Here is a 21,730-nt window from a genome sequence, read left to right as displayed (position 1 = left end):
TGGTTGTTATAGCAGCTGGCATTGATAACCAACTGATAGCCTAGACATTTGCATTTTACAGAGGACTTACTTCTAATTGATAGAAATTCAGACAGAATTAAAGAGAAAATACTATTTTAGAGAATTGAAGTTCACTCCCACTGAGGAGAAGGGGTCCTTCAAACAACGCCTTGAGTCTTAGAGTGAGTCTGGTGCCACGTGCCTTTGTGTTTTAAACCGCCCTGCTGAACTCTGTCTCTGCAAACAGGACCCCAAGAAGGGTTACTGCAGGTCGGGACTGGAACGTGACCGGGCTCAATTCAAGCGAAGTCAACAACTATTTCTGAGTTCCCCTCCGTACCAGGTGTGTGTCTAAGCCCCAACCCACATTATAGGCTTCATGGCAGCCTCACCTTTCAGATCCAGGAGTCCACGTTGCACAACTCCAGGAGTTCAAGGCTGAGCAACACAGTGAGACCCTGCCTCTAAAAAAGAAAAATTAAAATGAAAAAATAAAAACATAAAGCTGTTGGCAGCTGCCACAGACTCAAGACAGCCTGGACAACTCTGCATCAAATTTCAAATCTCCCAACAAGAAAACTGCTGTGTTTTCCAGCATGGAAACTGCCTGGCATGGTGGCTCATGCTATAATCCCAGCACTCAGGGAGGCCAAGGCAAAAGGATCGCTTGAGCCCAAGAGTTCAAGACCAGCCTGGGCAACATGGCGAGACCCCATCTTTACAAAAAATAAAAAAGTCAGGCATGGCGGCACATGTTTGTAGTCCCAGCTACTCAGGAGGCTGAGACAGGAGGATCACTTGAGCCCAAGAGTTCCAGGCTGCAGTGAGCTGTGATCGTACCACTGCACTCCAGGCTGGGGGACAGAGCGAGGTCCCGTCTCAAAAAACAAACAAGCAAACAAACAGACATCATGGTGAGAAGCAGCTGTGACCCACCTTCTCCCACTCAGTGAGGACTTCTCTCAGGATGTCCCCAACCCACTGCACCCACAAGGCTTCTCTGCACTCATCTGGTATCAAAGCTGGGAGCTTTCTTTTCTTTTTTTTTTTTTTTTGAGACGGAGTCTTGCTCTGTCACCCAGGCTGGGGTGCAGTGGCCGGATCTCAGCTCACTGCAAGCTCCGCCTCCCAGGTTTACGCCATTCTCCTGCCTCAGCCTCCCGAGTAGCTGGGACTACAGGCCCTCGCCACCTCGCCTGGCTAGTTTTTTGTATTTTTTAGTAGAGACGGGGTTTCACTGTGTTAGCCAGGATGGTCTCGATCTCCTGACCTCGCGATCCGCCCGTCTTGGCCTCCCAAAGTGCTGGGATTACAGGCTTGAGCCACCGCACCCGGCCTACTGGGAGCTTTCTTTAGCAGAGGATTGCAGACACATAGCAGGCATTGTTTAAATAACTTTTTACTTCTCCCTTAATAAGATATTTGAAACTGTTTTTATATCTCATATTAAAAATAAATCTAGGAGTCCAGAGAAACTTGCCACCAGTCCTGGAGCCATGAGCAATTCTCTCCTCCCTCTGGCCTCAGTTTCCTTGTCTGTGAGGTGGGGAGGATCTTTGATCTTGATCTTTAGTGGGTCCCCCCGCCATGGCCCCCATGTGAATAGATCTCCGCTTTGGCACTCTCTTGGCTCTTCTTGACAGTTCTCCCCAGCTCCCAAGCAATTCCAGACATTCCTGTGGGACTGTGATTGACAAAGCTATTGGCAGGTGCCGCCTATGTGAGCCACATCTTTTCCTGGAGCCACGTGAAGCATCTTTGTCCTCCACACCCAGAGCCGGGATGAAGCAGGGGCAAAGGAGAAAGGGGCGACAGGTGCTGGTGACTGGGAGTGCTTCCTGCTGCTCCCCGGAGTCCCCAGCCCTGCTGGCCCTCAGGGAAGCCAGTTGAGCTGATGGCAACAGAGGGACAGCCTGGGAAACCCAGCTGCCTGTCTGTTGGTCACTGTCGTCGAGAGCAGGCTGAGGAGGACGTGGGCCAGGGATAAGGGAGCCATCCCTGGACTTCCTGGGGCCCATGAGACCTCCGGACAGTGAGGCAGGACAAAGGCCTATGTCTTCTTTATCACACTGTAATGTGAATCTGGTTCCTTCTCCCGGGGCCTCTGAGCAGCTATCCTGTTGGTGTTAGAATCAAACACCACCGAGGCATAGTGAAGTTCTTCCCTGGGGGCGGCCTGCAGAGAGAAACCGAGAAACTGGAGGCTCGGGAGAAGCAGGGGAAGGAAGGACCCCCAGCATAGGACAGAGGAGGGAGCACACCTGAGGGGCCTTGGGGAGGCCTCACTGCAGAGGCTCTACTGTCCTGGCCTCTTTCTCTTTATGATCCTGTCCACCCAGCTGCTCCTCCCCACCTACGCAAGCCACACCACAACATCCCCAGCATCAGAGGCAGGAGGCTCCCTGGACTCCTTGGGGCTGACCCAGCCTGGTCCATTCTACAGAGAAGCAACTGAGGCCCTGAGAGTTGGCTGGGCTCCCCTGAGACACCTCTGTGCTTCTCTTAATGAAATATTCTTGCGGCCAGGCGCGGTGGTTCACGCCTCTAATCCCAGCACTGTGGGAGGCCAAGCGGGTGGATCACTTGAGGTCAAGAGTTTGAGACCAGCCTGGCAACATAGTGAAACCCAGTCTCTACTAAAAATACAAAAATTAGCTGGGCGTGGTGGTGGGCACCTGTAATCCCTGCTACTTGGGAGGCTGAGGCGGGAGAATCACTTGAACCAGAGAGGCAGAGGTTGCAATGGCCAAGATTGCACCACTGCACTCCAGCCTGGTGACAGAGTAAGACTTTGTCTCAAAAAAAAAAAAAAAAAAAAAAAAAAGAAAAGAACAGAAAAGTTCTCACAATGAAGCAGCCATGGGTCCCTTTCTGAGGTCCCTTTCTGCAGAGGACCCCTAGTTCTCTAGGTAGAGGTGAAGCCAGTACAGAGGTACCACATTGGCCCTGCAGCTCTGATTAACTTGCTGTGCTGTGGGCATGAGTCCCAACTTGTACCATGGGGGCTGGGAGAAGAGTAAGACCATGCCCCATCCACTTTAGATCATGAGACAACAAGTTAGAACAACAAAGATGTTGCTGGTTCCAGGCCATGCAGCTTTGTGGACACAAGATCATGTCACGCAAGGAAGGAGTCAGGCTTGACCATCGCAGGGGCGCTCAGAAACTTGGCCAGGAGCTAGCCGAGTGTGGTGTCTCAATCTTGTAATCCCAGCACTTTGGAAAGCCAGGGCAGGCGGATCACTTGAGGTCAGGAGTCTGAGACCAGCCTGGCCAACATGGTGAAACCCCGTCTCTACTAAAAATACAAAAATCAGCCAGTGCAGTGGCATGTGCCTGTAGTCCCAGCTACTCTGGAGGCTGAGGCTGAGGCTGAGGCAAGAGAATTGCTTGAACCTGGGAGGCAGAGACTGCAGTGAGCCAAGACTGTGCCACTGCATTCTAGCCTGGGGGACACAGCAAGATTCTGCCTTAAAAAAAAAAAAAAAGAAAGAAAGAAAATAAGTTGGCCAGGAGCCATCCAGGACCCTGGGTCCCCAGACCATCCTTATCCTCATTCTGACAGCTGGCGGGAGGTTGGGGAGGGGTGTGGTTATCAGAGGACCCAGAAGTTGCAGGACTGGATCCCCTCTTCCCCTGTCCAGTGCAAAACAGTGGCCTGGGGAGAATGGTACCAGGCTGGAGATACCCCAGGGAGTTGGGCCACTTTTCTAGGCAGACCAGCAACAGTGTCCCCTGTCACCCTGGTGCCAGCCCTCCATGGCACCACACAGCATGTCTGAGGGGCCCCTTCAGCTCCCGGGCCTGGGGGGTTCTTTACGCATCCCTGTCTGATGCTTACATCTCTCCCGATCCTCTCTGCCAAGCAACCTCCAGCTTCTGCTTGAACTCTCCCACTAGTAGGTGAGTCACCACCTAGGGAGGCAGCCCCCATCCCGTTATCCCAGTTGAAGGTGGCAGCACCCAAGGGTTGACCCACATCGGGTCACAGACAAAAACCTGGAAAGCAGAGTTGATGCCAAAGAGATGATGAGACCAAAACAGTGAGAAGTCTCAGTTTCTCACCTTGGTGCATGATACGCAGCAGGTGCTTAACCCATGCTGGACTTCACGGACTCTCAGAGCCATAGCTGCTGGCCACCCCCCTAACTGCCCAGCCGCAATGACACCAAGCCCTTCTAAGGACCTCTACTCTGGCAAAACCAACACTTGTTCCATCTCCGTCTTCCACCCCTGACAGGCACAAGATCACCAAGCTCACCCCTTCCTTCCCCTTCTGCCCACCCCCCTAGAGGTGCCCTGGCACAGCCCAGGGGCCGCATGCCCAGAAGCCGGGCCCCTGCACTTACCACGGTGCTGTATTCCACCTGCACCTCTCTTGGTGGTGCTGGCTCTTCCTGCAGAGGCCACGACAGTAGCTCCAGATTCGCGTAGTACAGCTCACTCTGCTCGGCAGCCTGGGTGGGCGGGAGGTCCCAGGTGGGTGTCCACGGAGCCCTGCAGCCTCTGTCCCTGCATCTCTGCACGTGTCTCCCCCTCCTCTATGCTCTGAGCGCCTCAGCCCCCACTTCCCCTTCCTGCCTCCACCCCACTCCGTCCAGTAGTTGAATGTTCCCCAGGTCAGCTCCGCTGGGAGGGCCTCCCTTCATTCCATTTGCCCTGTTTGGGAGGGGACAGGCTGGCCAGGACTCAGAACAAGACCCAGTGGCCACATCTCCCAGCATCGTTCGTCCTGCTCTGGGTGAGCTCCCCGCTCCATGCATCCACCATCCATCCTCCATTGGCCGATGGGACTGTCCAACTCCCCAGCATCCTCTGTACCCTCCACCCAGCCACCTGATACACCTCCTGCTGAAGCCCCCCTTACCTGCTTGGGGTTCTGGGACAGCTCCGAATGCTCACCAGCTAGAGATAAGAGGAGAGGAAGGAGGTTGAATCCTGGAGCAAGGGCCAGGATGGAAGGTCCTACAAGCTTTCGGGGAAAAGGCCTTTCCCTAGAGACCTCAGCCCTGGGGACCTATCCCTTCAGGCCTGAAGCATGGTAGGAACTCAAGAGTTTGTTGAGTGAGTGAATTAGTGACTTAGTAAATGAATGAATGAACACAGGATGAGTGAATAAATAGAGAAATAGAAAGATCCCAGCTGGGCCGGGCATGGTGGCTCACGCCTGTAATCCCAGCGCTCTGGGAGGCCCAGGAGGGCAGATCACCTGAGGTCAGGAGTTCAACACCAGCCTGGCCAATATGGTGAAACCCTGTCTCTACTAAAAATGCAAATATTAGCTGGGCATGGTGGCACACGCCTATAGTCCCAACTACTTGGGAGGCTGAGACAGAATTGCTTGAACCTGGGAGATGGAGGTTGCAGTGAGCTGAGATCATGTCACTGCACTCCAGCCTGGGCAACAGAGTGAGACTCTGTCTCAAAAAAAAAAAAAAAAAAAAAAAGATCCCAGCTGGGGGAGAGGGACCAAAGCAAGCTCTCAATGCGGGATCTCACATAAATGTTTCCAGGGGAGGAAGGATACCACTGAAAAACCCTGTACATCTGGGGCTTAGGGCTACATCAGACTGTGGGAAGTTGCTGGGGGCCTCTGCTCCTATCCCTGTGCCTGAGGTCTGCCCTCCCAGACAGCCCACCTGCCTGCTGCCCCGGGCCGTAGAGAAGGAGGCCTGACAGCCCCAGGCACCCCAGCTCAGGCTCACACAGCCCTTGGCTCCCAGTACCTGCTCTGTAGGGGTGCTGCCTGTGAGCACAGCCCTGTACACACTGACCCTTTCACCCTGGGAGCCCGGACCAGGTGGGCAGTGGGTGACACACACGCCGCTAATGCCCTTGGTTAGGTCCACAGCCAGGTAACCAGAGCCCACTGCACTGGATGCCGCGGGGAGAGACACTGTCCACCCCTTGGGGGGCCCCCAGAATCAACGGGGAGGAGTCCACAGTTGAGAGACACAAGACCACGTATAGTGACGGGCTTGCTGAGCCGCAGCTGACCTAACGGAGCACGCAGCCGGGTACTCTGGGGTGCGCAGTGCTCTGCTTCCAAATGTGTGCAGGCACCATGCCACCCTCTCTGTCCCCACCTGGGACAGGTGTTCTGATGGGAAGGGGGAAAAGAGCTGGTGGGGAAGAGGTAGGAATTCAACGCCAGGGAAGGAGGGTGGTAGTGAAAAGGTTTGGGGGAGCCAGCCGCAGGGGAAGCTCACTGAAGGTAAGACCCAGTCTACCCCAGTCACAATGGTGGCCCCAGGGCCCAGCATAGGCCTGGCACACAGTAGGTGCTCAGGACAGCTTTGTTGTATGAATGAATGAATGAATGACAAAGGTGGGCTGGGGGAAAGAGTGGGGAGTAGGTGTGATGAGGCAGGCATCAGGTTCCAGACAGGGCAAGGGGAAGTCAGCCCCGGCCACACAGTCGGGGATCGGGCACGGATTTGCAAAGCAGGGGACAGAGAGTCAAAAATGCTTGAATAGAGAGCCTTTATCTTGTTATAAGAATGGGTTAAAGGAAGCCTAAGACACTGGTAAACTCTGCAGTCTGCAGTCTGTGATTTTTAGAACATTTAATAGCTGGGAACATGGTACCATTTTTTTTTTTTTTTTTCTGAGATGGAGTCTCACTCTGTTGCCCAGGCTGGAGTGCAGTGGCGCCATCTCTGCTTACTGCAAGCTCCGCCTCCCTGGTTCACGTCATTCTCCTGCCTCAGCCTCCTAAGCAGCTGGGACTACAGGCGCCCGCCAGTATGCCCGGCTAATTTTTTTGTATTTTTAGTAGAGACAGGGTTTCACCATGTTAGCCAGGATGGTCTCGATCTCCTGACCTCGTGATCCACCCGCCTCGGGCTCCCAAAGCGCTGGGATTACAGGCATGAGCCACCGTACCCGGCCAGTACCATATGTTAAGTGCAAAAATGTAGGTTTAAAAGAGAATGAGGAGGCCGGGCGCAGTGGCTCAAGCCTGTAATCCCAGCACTTTGGGAGGCCGAGACGGGCGGATCACAAGGTCAGGAGATCGAGACCATCCTGGCTAACACGGTGAAACCCCGTCTCTACTAAAAATACAAAAAAACTAGCCGGGTGAGGTGGCGGGCGCCTGTAGTCCCAGCTACTCGGGAGGCTGAGGCAGGAGAATGGCGTGAACCCAGGAGGCGGAGCTTGCTGTGAGCTGAGATCCGGCCACTGCACTCCAGCCTGAGCGACAGAGCAAGACTCCGTCTCAAAAAATAAATAAATAAAATTTAAAAAATAAAAGAGAATGAGGGGTATGAGGCCAATTTGTTAAGACATCACAGATGCATGACTGGGTGTGGTGGCTCATATCTATAATCCCAGCACTCTGGGCTTGAGTTCAGGAGTTCAAGACCAGGCTGGGCAACATAGTGAAACCCTATCTCTTAAAAAAAAAAAAAATCAAACAATTAGCCAGATGTGGTGGTGAGTACCTGTGGTCCCAGCTACTTGGGAGGCTAAGGCAGGATGATCACTGGAGCCCTGGGTGGTGGGGGGTCGAGGCTGGAGTGAGCCAAGATCACGCCACTGCACTCCAGCCTGGGTGACAGAGTGAGACTCTGTCTCAAAATTTAAAAAAAAAAGAGAAAAAGAAAACAAGAAATCATAGATGAATTTATAAAGGCATAGAAAAAAAGACTGGAAAGACATACCTCAGGTGCCAGTGCCTGGTTTTCTCTAGGTGGTGGGGTTTTTAGCTATCATTGATGATGGGGGATTTATTTCCTTCTTTGTGCTTTTACTCATTTTTCAAATTTCCTACAATAATCACATATACCCTTCTTAAGGGAGGAGTGAGAGCCTTTCTGGGTGAAAGGGCACAAAGGAAACCGAAAGGGATTCAGAACTCAAACAACCCAGTGACGTCCACGTGAGTGCTGAAGTTTAGACTGGGGTTGCCAGAAAATGACACAAGCAAAGCAGACGGAAAAGAGGAAGTGATTTTCTTCCCATACACCCTGTACAGATCTACTATAGCTGATTTCTCCCCCAAAAGCCTGGGCGCCACAGGAGGCACTGGGGGTGCGTGTGAGCAGTGCCCCCCCACCAAGTATGCACCAGCCTAACCTGCAGCTATGAGTGGGACAGGATAACCCCATCTCTTCCCACCTCAGTCTCACTGCAGTCTTGGAAGGCTTTGGACAAAGATTTCCCTGAGAATCTTCTGCCCATGGAATCTTGAACTCTCCAAACAGGGAGGAAGTTTCAGGCTTACATTTGACCTAGGCCAGGAATCTGCTCTCCTAGAGGACTGGTGGCCACACCTCCACTTGTTCCTCTGTTCCTGTGCTTATTCAATTCGCCTATCAGGTATTTATTGAGCACCTACTTACTGAGTGCCAAGAGTTCCTGTTCTCTCTTTCAATCTGAGCTCAGAGGAGGGCAGCTGGACTAGAGGTTGCCTGGAGCCCCCTGGGGTGCCCATTGTGGCTGGAGATATTCAGTAACACATTAATTGGATGAATATTGGTTCTGTACCTCCTTGAAGCACATGCCTGTGGGAAGATAGGTGAGGACACCAGCAATGACAGTCTGGTTACCAAAAGGCTGTGACAGCAGAGGTATAGTCAGGAGGGGTCCCAAGTCACTCTTTGGAGTCAAAGAAAAGGTCCCAGAGAAAAGAAAGTCTGAGGACCACCGTTGGAGTCCACTGGGAGCAAGCTGGGGAGAGAGGGCAGGGGAGGCCCTCCAGGTGTCCAGAGCAAACCCAGAAGGAGAGGAGATGCTGAGGTTGAGGCTCTCATTAAAGGAGATACAAGAAGTTGGTTTCCAGGGTGCACGGATGGGGAGAGGGAGGTGGGTAGGGCCAGATGGTGGAGGGCCGTGGCTCCTGGAGAGACCTGGACTTTTTATGGTGGGGGAGATCATGCAACGGTTTATTTTATTGTATAGACACGTGGGTCTTGTTGTGTTACACAGGCTGGTCTTGAATTCCTGGGCTCAAACAATCCTCCCATCTCAGCCTCCTGAGTAGCTGGAACTACAGATGCACATCACTGCACCCAGGCCACCATGCCAGGGTTTTAAACAGAAGAGGATCATTGCTTCATGGGCCAACCACCCTTGGGCTGGCAATGGGAATGCCTCCTGCTAGGGAGCCACCTCCCACAGCCTGTGACCACCACGCACAAGGATGCCTCCTCTGGGACCTGCCCTGTAGGATCACCCAGGGTGTGCGGTCTGGGTGTCGCATTTGATAGCAATACTGTGAGACGAGGACATAGCTTTGAAGATGAGTGTCTGTGGTCAAGGCCTGACCACCCCAGGTGGGGCAGAGGGGTGTGGGGAGCCAGCTCACCTTTGATCCGTTTCTGAAACATCCTCCAGGCTAGCAGGGAGGCCCCCATCAACAGAAGCAGCAACAACGCCAACAGGAAGAGGAGCAGCGGGAGCCTGGAGGAGGCACAGGGTGGTGAGGGCGGGGTGAACTTGCCTTCTCCCATTTATTGTTTTTAAATTTTTATTTGTATTTATTTATTTTTGAGACAGGATCTGGCTCTGTTACCCAAAGGAGGCTGGAGTGCCGTGGTGATCATAGCTCACTGCGGCCTTGAACCCCTGGTCTCCAATGATCCTCCTGCCTCAGCCTCCTAAGTAGCTGGGTCTACAGGCACAGGCCACCACGGCTAATTTTTAAATTTTCTGTAGAGACGTAATCTTGCTATATGGCCCAGTATGGTCTCAGACTCCTGGGCTCAAGCCACCCTCCTGCCTCAACCTCCCAAAGTGCTGGGATGACAGGCATGAGCCAACATACCTGGTCTCCTTCTCTAACTTTTTTTTTTTTTTTTTTTTTTTTTTTTTGAGACGGAGTCTCGCTCTGTCGCCCAGGCTGGAGTGCAGTGGCCGGATCTCAGCTCACTGCAAGCTCCGCCTCCCGGGTTCACGCCATTCTCCTGCCTCAGCCTCCCGAGTAGCTGGGACTACAGGCGCCCGCCACCTCGCCCGGCTAGTTTTTTGTATTTCTTAATAGAGACGGGGTTTCACCGTGTTAGCCAGGATGGTCTCGATCTCCTAACCTCGTGATCCGCCCATCTCGGCCTCCCAAAGTGCTGGGATGACAGGCTTGAGCCACCGCGCCCGGCCTCCTTCTCTAACTTTTTAAGTAGATAGATACGGTCAATTAAAAAAAAAAAAACAGACAGTATAAAGCCTCCTTTCTACACACCCCCCATTTACACATTCCCTAATTTCCCCACATACACACACACGCTGTTCTTAAGAACCTTCTGGAGTTTCTTTATGTGTATACAAGCAAATATGAATGTACAGGATTTCCCTTCTCTTTTCACACAAAGGAGGCCTCCTCTAACACTATTCTGGTTTTACTTTACAACACATCTTAGAGGTCTTTCCACGTCAGTGCATAAAGAAGTCCCTGCAGCTCTTTCCTATAGCTACAGGGTATTCCAACACATGTATAGACTGTGATTTATTTAAATGTTCCCTCTGAATGGGCATTTCCCCCAGTCCTTTGCAATGGTAAACGTTGCTTATAAATTGCCTTGCAGCTCCACCTTTTCACACCTGACCAGGCAGCAGCAGATTGACCAGGAGGCTGATGCAGCCCACCTTCAGGCCCCTCCATTCCTTGGGCCCCTTCCTTCATGCCTACGTTTGCATTCATAATTTTGTCATATTTTTCTTAGATTTCCCACCCACTAACCCACCCCACAAACTGCACAACCTTCAGGCCCCACAGAACCCAGCGCTGCCACCTATGTGTATCTAAAGGGTAAGCTTCTGGAAGAGGCAGGTTCAAGCCTGAACTTTGCCTTGTCATATATGTTGGCAAAAGTCTGTAGAGGGGTCTAGTAAAGAATCTGGCTGGCCTTCGTCCCCAGCTCTTAGGAGGGAGGCTCTAAATCCTTGGAATTTCCCAAGAATTAGGAGTGTCTTTGTTGTTCATGAATCACACCTGGACTTTGGTAAGAGACGAGACAATAGGATGGGGCTGGTTACCAGAAAGACCAACTACGTAATTAGAGATTTGGAGCCCTGAGCCGGCCCAACCTCCCAAAGAGGGATTGGAGGTGGAGACAGTTCAATCACATCATACCTATGTAATGAAACCCCAATAAAAACTCTGGACACCAAAGCTTGGAGGAGCTTCCTGGTTGATAAATATATTGAGGTGCAGGGGGGAGGGTGCAGGTGATGCTCCCTGATTTTAACTGGAGAGGGCACAGAAACTGTTTGGGATCCTCCCAAGCCTTGTCTTATGTGTCTCTACATTGGCTGGTCCTAATCTTTATCCTTTATCCTTTATGATAAAACTGTAAGTATAATACTTTCCAGAGCTCTGAGTCTAACAAATTATTGAACCTGAGGGGGTCCTGGGAACCCCCAAATTTGCAGCCAGTTGGTTAGAAGTGTGGTGGCCTAGGGATCCCCAAAGTTCAACTGGCATCTAAATCAGGGTGGTCTTGTGGATATGGAAGCTCTTCACCTGTGGGGTCTGCACTAACTCTGAGTGGCTAGCACCAGGATTGAATTGTGGGGTTTTGTGCTGGAATAGGGAGTCCATGAATCCCAGAAATGGTTTGTGACTGCACATGTTTTTCTGAGGAGAGTGTCCATAGATGTCAGATTCTGTGTGGGGTTGGTGACCCCCAAAAAGGTTAAGAACCACTATTTAGAGAGGAGAACTCAAGGCTTTGGAGTCACATAAACCAGAATTGGAAGCTTAGCCTTAGCCTCTTGTAGCTACTTGACTGGACAAATTGCTTAACCTCTCCGAGTCTCTGTTTACTCATCTGTAAAACGGGGATTGATGTGGGTTGGCTGTGTCCCCACCCAAATCTCGTCTTGAATTGTAGCTCCCATATAATTCCCATGTGTTGTGGGAGGAACCCGGTGGGAGATAATTGAATCATGGGGGTGGTTTGCCCCACACTGTTCTCGTGGTAGTGAATAAGTCTCACGAGATCTGATGGTTTTATAAGAGGAGACCCCTTTTGCTTGGTTCTCATTCTCTGTCTCGCCTGCTGCCACGTAAGACATGCCTTTTGCTTTCCACCTTGATTGTGAGGCCTCCTCAGCCATGTGGAACTGTGAGTCCATTAAACCTCTTCCTCTTTATAATTTATCCAGTCTCGGGTATGTCTTTATCAACAGCGTGAAAACAGACTAATATCGGGAATGACGACAGTACAGGGCTGCAGTGAAGGGCAAACGAGAGCACTCACGTGAAGCATCTAACACGGGCCTCGTAGGATGTCACCAGCCCTCAGTAACTTTCAGTTTCCTTCCATCTGCCCCCCGACTTCTCCCCGACCTGAGCCCCTGTCCAAAGCCAAGGGCAGGTCCAAGCCGGGGTGTACAGACTGTGGCTTCCAACCTGGGCCTGGGGCAAAGGGAGTGATGCACACCTATTGCTGACCCACATGGCCGAGGTCCCCGCCCTGGGCTCCTCCCCACACAGGGCCCCCTCCATGTCTCAGGGGCTAGGTGCTTACTGTGAGCTCACGACCTCCTCATTTTCCTCCCAGTTGCTGGTACTGTGGGTGGCACTCACTGTAAACAGGGAAGTGGATGATACAGGTGGAAATGCAGTTGTGATTGTTGAGGTCTTGGCCGCAGTGATGCTTGTAGGTGTCATTGACATTGATGCTGGTGGCAAAACCACATTATCAGACCCAGGGAGCCATCCTCCAGCTCTCCCACCCCTCAGGATGCCTTTTTGGTTTGATTTCACACAAAATGTCCACTCAGGAAGGGGGCAGGATGCAGGACCCTGGGGCCAGAGTCTCTCCAGGACCCTCCTGGGCCAACTGGGCATTTCTGAACAGGACGCAGGTGCCACTCCCAATGGTCCTGATTTTCTATCCTGCTGATGAGGGTCCAGGTCTCCTGCAGGCCTCCCTGCTGCAGAGGAGTCTGTCTACACTGCAAATCTCACCTGTCTTGTGCTAAGGCTCCCCCTGAGGGCAGCAGCTTCCCATCTGGCCCCCCAGCCTCTCTGTGCAGCCTCACCCTTCCCCCACGCAGCTGCACTTCCGTGGGGCTGAGCCACAGGTGCGCTCCTGGCTCCATCACAGGCAACGCTCTCTCAGCCCCCCGTCACCGGACCCTCCCCTTCTTCAATACTGGGCAGACATGTCTGCTGCTCCAGGAGAGACGTCCTGACTGTGTTCCCCTGGCCCCCACCTCTCTCTCTCTCTCTCTCTCACACACACACACACACACACACAGAGTCGGCTTCACGTCTCTGATCTGATTCCTGCCCCAACAATTCCAACCTGAGCCTATTTAGGCGCTGAGGGAAGGAGGGGCTCACCTGGGAACACGGACACCTCAACCTGGACATAGGGATCATGAAAGTCTTGGAGCAACGGTGTATCCACCCCACACCAGTATATGCCTGCGTCCTCCTCTGTGAGGTTCTCCAAGGTCACTGTGAAGCTGAGGTTTTGAGGACAGTCCCTGATGGACACTCGGCCGTTCATTTCTCCTGCTGGCCCTTCGGTCTCCACAATCTTGTCACATCGGAGAACCCGTGGTGGTCTGCACCAGTATTTGTTGAGAGTCTTGTGTTTCTCCTCATACCAACACTGCACGCTCAGGGATCCCCCCACAGGGCCAGCCATGGTTCTGGGGCCTCTCAGAGCAAAACAGCCTGGAAAACACAAGCCCGAGTCCTGGCTCTTCCTCAGATGAGCCTGGTCAAGGGTGCCCTGGGGTCAGGGCCGCATGGACCCTGGGGGTGTGGAGGAGGTAGTGGCAGGCAGACAGACCTTGTCCACCCAGAAGCAGGGACTGAGAGGCTCCCTCCATGCACAGGTGGAAATGGGGCAGAGGCTTTCCATGGAGACTGGAAGAGCTCAGGCTGGGCGCCCTGGGGTCACCTCCTCCAAAGATTCCCCGACTGCACAACAGCACCCCTAGCCCTCAGCCCCTGACTCCTTCCTTCACCCATATCAGCTCCATTAGCCAGATTTACACCTTGAGCATTCTCTTTTCTGCTCTGCCACCCCCAAGATTTTGCTCATAGCAGCCTCTTTCTCCAGCCCCTGCCTCCTTTCCCTTACCCTTCCCAATCCTCTCACCCACTGGGGGCCTCCTGCTTCCAAACCTGCCAGGACCGTGAGAACTCGCCCCTCAGCACCTGCCCTCCCGGGAGGGCCACCCCAGCCCTGGGCGCTCCAGCAAGAGGAAGATCAGCCCTCATACTGATCTGGTCCCACCAGGGGGGAAAACCCAGGCAGTAATAGGGTTGTCAAGCCATTTTGACAAGAATACTGGCCAGGTACAGTGGGTCGCGCCTGTAATCCCAGCACTTCGGTAGGCAAAGGCGGGTGGATCACTTGAGGCCAGGAGTTTGAAACCAGCCTGGCCAACATGGTGAAACCCGTCTCTACTAAGAATACAAAATTTAGCCGGGTGTGGTGGTGCACACCTGTAATTGCAGCTACTGGGAAGGCTGAGGCACGAGAATCTCTTAAATCCCGGAGGCAGAGGTTACGTTGAGCTGAGATCGCACCACTGCACTCCAGCCTGAGTGACAGAGCAGAGACTCCATCTCTCAAGTCACAAACGCAGAAGGCTCACTGACAAAAACTTCAGTTCATCCTGTGTCTTAGTTTGCCCAGCTCTCCTAGACTTAAATCTCAGAAATAAATGAGCTTCCTTGAAAATTATGTCTACTATTTTCCCAAATAATTCTCAGATGCAAAGCGGGGAGAGTAAGGTGATGGCTCGAAGCTAGTGTCGGCCGCCAAGCAGAGGACACATGGCCCCTGCCCAGGGCAGATGGGCATGTGCCTGCTGGGCAGTTATGTGTGCAGTGTCTCACTGCCCTTGTAATTCTGTGGCCCCATATTGGCCGGGGATGGCGGGAGGAGGGCTTGCTCTCCTTTCCTCGGGTTAGAACTTTTTTTTTGAGGTGGAGTTTTGCTCTGTTGCCCAGGCTGGAGTGAAGTGGTGGGATCTCAGCTCACTGCAACCTCCGCCTCCTGGGTTCAAGTGATTCTCCTGCCTCAGCCTGCTGAGTAGTTAGGATTATAGGCGTCCACCACACCCAGATAATTTTTGTGTTTTTAGTAGAGACGGGGCTTCATGTTGGCCAGGCTGGTCTCGAACTCCTGACCTCAGGTGATCTGCCCGTCTTGGCTTCCCAAAATGCTGGGGTTACAGGCATGAGCTACTGCGCCTGGCCAAAACTCTTTAATTTTACTTACTGTTTCAAATGCTTAAATCTCCACACACATGAGACTTTGAGACCACGCTAATGAAAGCCCCAGGTGGGTAGGGGTCTCCTTCACATACCTTCAATGTCTACAGGTGTCTCGCACATGGTAGGCCCTCTCTAAAAACTTCAGTGCAAGCTCCTCCTCGACCCCATTGGCTCCACACCCAGCCCACGGCTGCCCAAAGATGATGACAAGCTCCTCAGTGCCTCTCCCAGAGGCCCATCCAAACCTCTCCTCGCCTGGATGAACAGATCCCCCTGCAGGGAAGGCCGTTCTAAGCTTGCTACAAGTGTGATGTTTCCTGAGACTCTCAGCGGCAATTGCCAGGACAAAGAGAAAGAACCTCAGAACCATCTGCGTTTACGTCTCTACCCTATTATGTATCAGCTGTGTGTTCCGGGGCAAGGTAGTTAACCTCTCAGAGCTTCAGACACCTCGCCTATAAAGTGGTGACAATTGTCCCTGACTCATATGGCCTTTGTGGGTGTTAAATGAGACCACAGGTGTAAAACGCCTGGTAAATAACATTAGGTTGAATCACATGAAATGGCTGATTTTCAACCTTTTGACCAAGACAACAGGGTTTCACATGACTTGAGCTAACAAAACTAGATAACCTTTGGGCTGGCCTAAATAAGACATGACAAGAGAAAAGGACTATAGATGAAGAAAGAATGAAGAGTCAAGGTATCATTTTGCAGAAATTCCCTACAAAAAATTCATAAACTTAGATGAATGTGATTTTCTAGAAAAACAAATACTAAAACTGACATATATTAAGTGCTTAATAAGTAAATGGAGCCTGGGCAACATGGTGAGATCCCATCTCTACAAAAAAATACAAAAATTAGCCAGGTGTGCTAGTGCACATGTGTGGTCTCAGCTACTCAGGAGGCTGAGGTGGGAGGATCACTTTAGCCCAGGAGGTTGAGGCTGCAGTGAGCTATGATCGCATCACTGCATGTCAGCCTGGGTGACAGAGTGAGACCCTGACTCCAATAAATAAATAGGCCAGGTGCTGTGGCTCATGCCTGTAATCCTAGCACTTTGGGAGGCCAAAGTGGGAGGATTGCTTGAGCCTAGGCGTTTGAGGCCAGCCTGGGCAATGTGGTGAGACCCTTATCTCTACCAAAAATACAAAAAATTAGCCAGGCATGGTGGCATGTGCCTGTATTCTCAGCTACTCAGGAGGCTGAGGTGGGAGGATCACTTGAGTCCAGGAGGTGGCGGTTGCAGTGAGCTGTGATCATACCACTGCACTCCAGCCTGGGCGACAGAGTGAGACCCTATCTGAAAAAATAAATAAATACTGTCAGTTCCCAGCCCACCTTCACCCAAGATACTGTTCCTGCTCCCTGTCCTGACCCGATTCCCTGCCTCTCCTGGGCTGCGAATCGTCATCTTTCTTTGTCCATGTTTTGGCTTCTCTCCTGACCTCAGTGACTCCACCACCTCTGCCCACAGCACCCAATCCTCTCTCGTCCTATCTCCAGTGTCTGACTTCCCTTTGGATTTAGTCTCTCTCCCCCACTCTCTCTCTTTCTCTTTCTCCTGATTAACTTCTTTCCTCTGAAATCTTGGATAAAAAACTGTCACCCAATCTCCCCAAAGCTCTGCCCCATCTGTCACCCAATGACAGCTCTGCCCCAGTGACACCCAATGAAGGTGTCATTATAATTTAGAGATTGCGAAGTGTCAGAAAACCCTCCGTTTGCTTCCCCACTTACCTGGAGCGACCACACGGATCCCCAGTGCTCCCACGCTTGTGTTTGTGTGCTTTCTCTCCTCCAACCCGAATCACCACCCCCAACCCCTCCAATCATAAACAGGAGACTGGGGACCACCTTGGGACCAGGGTCCTCTACCAGGATATTCCTCTGTCGTCTTAATGTTTTCCTTTAAGATCACAGAGTCTTGACCCATTAACTCTCCGATAAATGACTGAACTGTCCAACTCAAGAGGTCAGAAGAGGAACACACACACACATACACAACACGGAATACACACACACACACACCACGGAACACACACACACACACAACACGGAACACACACACACACACAAAATACAGAAAGAACCAGGTCATCTTTCACGAATTGGTGAATTCACAGAAATCAGTGAATTAAGAAACAGAAAAACAGTGGAGTTAGTATATACATTAATAAATGGATTTTTTTTTGTAAGGGGTAAATGATTAACTATTTTATTTTATTTTTTTGAGACAGAGTTTCACTCTTGTCACCCAGGCTGGAGGGCAGTGGTATGATCTCGGCTCACTGCAACCTTGGCCTCCTGGGTTCAAGCGACTCTCATGTCTCAGCCTCCCGAGTGGCTGGGACTACAGGGTGGGTGCTACCATGCCTGGCTAATTTTGTGTTTTTAGGAGACACGGGGTTTCACCATGTTGGCCAGGCTGGTCTCAAACTCCTGACCTCAAGTGATCCACCCGCCTTGGTCTCCCAAAGTGTTGGGATAACAGGCGTGAGCCAACGTGCCTGGCCTTAAACAATTAATTGGACTAGCGGGTAGCCAGACCAAAAAAAAAAAAAAAAAAAAAAAAAAAAAAAAAAGACACAGACATAAAATTCAAAAGAAAAATAACACTTTAATTTGCAATTCTCTACAAGTAAGTCTGTAAATCTGGACAACACTGATGATTTTTTAGGGAAATATAAATTATCAGTGTAGGCCAAGAATAGACTTTTTTTTTTTTTTTTTTTAAGAGGCAGGGTCTTGCTATATTGCCCAGGCCAGTCTCAGACTCCTGGGCTCAAGCTATCCTCCCACCTCAACCTCCCAAAATTCTGGTATTACAGGGGTGAGCTACTGTACCCAGCCAGTTATTAAGACCAGCTAGTTATTATGACTGTTATTAAGAAATTATTTCCCTTCCATCAAAAGAAAAGAAGCAAAACTCAGACAGTTTTACAAGTTAGTTCTTTTAAAACTTCAAGGAACAAATAATTTCAGTTTTATTTAAACATTTGCAGAGAACACAGAAACAGGGAGCTCTCCCTAATTCTTTTCATGAAGTCAGCATAATATATCAAGACAAACATCTGACCAGATCTCCTAATGTAATTCACCTCCTTCATAGTTGAAAGGATAAAAATAATAATAATTTCTATAGGTAATAAAAATGGTATTTTGTGGGGGCCTGGAGCAGTGGTTCACGCCTATAATCCTACCACTTTGGGAGGCCAAGGCTGGCAGATTGACTGAGCTCAGGAGTTCGAGACCACCTTGGGCAACACGGTGAAACCCCGTCTCTACTAAAATACAAAAAATTAGCCAGCAGTGGTGGCAGGTGCCTGTAATCCCAGCTACTCAAGAGGCTGAGGCAGGAGAATTGTTTGAACCTGGGAGGTGGAGGTTGCAGTGAGCAGAGATCAAGCCACTGCACTCCAGCACTGGGTGATAGAGTGAGATTCTGTCTCCAAAAAAATAAATAAATAAAAATAAAATAAAAAATGTTTTGTAGGAGCCAGGTGTGGTTGTTCAAGCCTGTAATCCCAGCAGTTTGGGAGGACAAGGTGGGAGGATCCCTTGATCCCAGGAGGTGGAGGCCAGCCTGGGCAACATGGTAAGACCCTGTCCCTAAAAAAAATTAAGAATCCAGCTGGGTGTGGTGGCACACACCTGTAGTTTCAGCTACTGGGGAGGTTGAGGTGGGAGGATCACTTGAGCCTGGTAGTTGGAGGCTTCAGTGAACCGTGATTGCACCACTGCACTCCAGTTTGGGTGATGGTGGGAGACCCTGTCTCAAAACATAAAAATGCTGGCCAGGCTTGGTGGCTCATGCTGCAATCCCAGCACTTTGGGAGGCCAAGGTGGGTGGATCACATGGGGTCGGGAGTTTGAGACCAGCCTGACCAACATGGAGTAACCCCATCTCTACTAAAAATACAAAATTAGCCAGGTGTGGTGGTGCATGCCTGTAATCTCAGCTACTCAGGAGGCTGAGGCAGGAGAATCACTTGAACCCGGGAGGTGGAGTTTGCAGTGAGCCGAGATCGCGCCCTTGCACTCCAGCCTGGGCAATAAGAACAAAACTCCATCTCAAAAAAGAAAAAAAATTTAATAAATAAAAGTGAAAACGCTTTGTGGATAGTTGTGAGTGGATCCCTTCTTCCTACTAATGAGAAGCTCTGGTCCTTTTCCCCCGAGTCAGCGACAGGGCAGGGACAGCCACCACCACTGCGTCCGCTGGGCCTCATTCTGGCTGTACCAGCCAATGAGTCAATGGGAGAAAGGGAAACAGATATCAGACAGGAACTGAAAACTCCCCACGCACACCGATCCTATGGAAACAGAAGAACACCCAAGAGAATCGCAGGAGCACCAGTCATGGGAGGATGACCCGTTTCCAAGTCAAGACACCAAAAGTAATAACCTTCCCACAGACAAGTAGTTAGCAAATATAATTGCAGAAAACCTCCGATCTGTAAGGAAAGCAATCAAAAAGATGTAAAATATCCTAGAACTAGGCCTGAGGAGTCTGCACAGGACCCGTCTGAGAAGAGCGGTGGATGTGACTGAAGGCACAGTGGGTGACTCTGCGGTAGGAAGCCCTGCGCTTGGACAGGGAAGGCTCAACCCCACGCTTCTCTGCCCAGCCTTTTCCCTCCTCGCCCTCCCTACCACCTTTTCTGTCCCCTCTGTCCCATATGCCCTTCTTGGAGAGGACTGACCCCTGGTTCTCAGGCCCACGCAAGGGCTAACCCCAGCCAGGCCTGCCTCGGGACTTCCTCTGCTCAGGCTCCAGCCGCTGGACTGCCCTGGTTAAATCTCCACATTCTAGAGACTATTGACCCGCTCCCCACTTCCACCTTATCTCCCCCACCGCCCCACCGCTCCTCCACACCCTGCACCTGGTGAGCCGGGCATCTCCCCCACCCTCCCCAAACCCCCTCCTCCACACCCTGCACCCAGTGAGCGGGGCATCTCACCCACCCTCCCCACAGCCCCTCCTCCACACCCTGCACCCAGTGAGCCGGGCATCTCCCCCACCCTCCCCACAGCCCCTCCTCCACACCCTGCACCCAGTGAGCCGGGCATCTCACCCACCCTCCCCACATGCGCCTCGCAGTCAGTGGCTGCCACTCTCCACCCATCCTGCCTCTCGTCCCTCTTCCTGTAAGAATTCAACTGAAAACTTAAAAGGTTCCTTTTGGCCGGGCGCGGTGGCTCAAGCCTGTAATCCCAGCACTTTGGGAGGCCGAGATGGGCGGATCACGAGGTCAGGAGATCGAGACCATCCTGGCTAACACGGTGAAACCCCGTCTCTACTAAGAAATACAAAAAATAGCCGGGTGAGGTGGCGGGCACCTGTAGTCCCAGCTACTCGGGAGGCTGAGGCCGGAGAATGGCGTGAACCCGGGAGGCGGAGCTTGCAGTGAGCTGAGATCCGGCCACTGCACTCCAGCCTGGGCGACAGAGCGAGACTCCGTCTCAAAAAAAAAAAAAAAAAAAAAAAAAAAAAAAGGTTCCTTTTCTGCACCAACCCCTTATCACTCGCTCCACTGTGGTTCAGCCAAGGTACCTGGGTGCAGAGCAGGGAGAGGCTCTGGCTCCTTCCTCTCCCAGGGGCGTGGCCCTTCATCTGTCCATCTTATATGGTGGACAGAGCGCAACCCGTTCTGCGTTCTGCACCGAGTCCAGACTCGGGGTGTCTCGTGTGACACCTGCCCTGCGGCCCTGCCCCTCGCACCCTCCCTCCCTGATGCAGACTTTCCCGAGCAGGGAGCCTCTTACCTGGGACCCAGAGAAGCAGCAGAGCCCAAGGCAGCCACATGGTCCCTTCCTCAGCACAGGCGGCACTTGCAGCGCCAGGTCCCAGCCGGACCCGAGGGGACAGTCACGACTCCAAGGCCCTGACTTCTGCTTTTCTTGGTGCCGCACTGCTTCCTTGTTCAGCTACTTTTGGTTCTATTCCTGGAGCCGGCCAGAAAATGGAGGAAGTTGGGGAGGCCCGGCTAAGCCTCCCCTGGGAACGGCGCGTCCTCCTTAACCCAGGTTGAGGTTGCAGGTTCCTCGGCTATTTCTAGTGATGAGACCTCTCCCTGTAGTGACTCCCTAGCTTGCAGGACTGCTCCCCGACTCTCACCTCCCCGGGTCTCCTTCTAGTGGAAGGCTCAGTAACTCCTCCCTCCTTTCCTTGTAGTCAAGATGGGCAACCCTGGGGGAGGGGCCCGCTGAGCCGGCTCCTCTCACCCTCGCTGGTGCCCACGAGGAGGCTGCCCGGGGGAACTCCCCTTTCCTGAGTCCCTTACCTGAGTCCCTTGGGGGTCCAGGCCTGGGCTTCGGGGCTTAGGGAAGGGGAGTTGTCATCGTGGACCCAGAGTCCCTGAATGGTTCCTAGTCTTGGAAATGTATTCAACTTGACACGGAGGTCCTCCAGCCATGCCTTCCTTTCTATATAGCGCCACTGGAGCCAGCTCGGGGCTGGGCACAGAGCAGGGACTCAGTGAGCCTGTAAGGACCCCTCTCTTTCCTGATCCACACGGAGTTCAGACTCAAAACACA

The 21,730-nt window shown here is 52.0% G+C and overlaps 1 protein-coding gene across 3 annotated transcripts; it reads right to left on the bottom strand.

The window, feature by feature from the left end:
• Nucleotides 1-1,381: 1,381 nt before the first annotated feature.
• On the bottom strand, nt 1,382-21,326 carry CD300A (CD300a molecule). 3 transcript variants are annotated; one of them, XM_025362395.1, is made up of 7 exons: nt 20,960-21,318; nt 13,292-13,630; nt 12,471-12,624; nt 9,311-9,405; nt 4,868-4,905; nt 4,350-4,457; nt 1,382-2,176 (listed from the first exon to the last, which is right to left on the bottom strand). In XM_025362395.1, exons 1-7 carry the CDS (start codon nt 20,997-20,999, stop codon nt 2,051-2,053), a joined length of 900 nt encoding a protein of 299 aa, XP_025218180.1. In that variant the 5' UTR covers nt 21,000-21,318; the 3' UTR covers nt 1,382-2,050. The 3 variants fall into 3 exon arrangements, with proteins under 3 accessions (XP_025218180.1, XP_025218181.1, XP_025218182.1); XM_025362396.1 differs by lacking the exon at nt 13,292-13,630; XM_025362397.1 differs by lacking the exons at nt 4,350-4,457; nt 13,292-13,630 and having other exon boundaries at nt 20,960-21,326.
• Nucleotides 21,327-21,730: the final 404 nt, after the last annotated feature.

Source organism: Theropithecus gelada, chromosome 16, assembly GCF_003255815.1.
Source record: "Theropithecus gelada isolate Dixy chromosome 16, Tgel_1.0, whole genome shotgun sequence".
NCBI lineage: Eukaryota > Metazoa > Chordata > Mammalia > Primates > Cercopithecidae > Theropithecus > Theropithecus gelada.
Note: the sequence above shows the minus strand (reverse complement) of the source record. Positions and strands in the feature narration are given on the sequence as shown.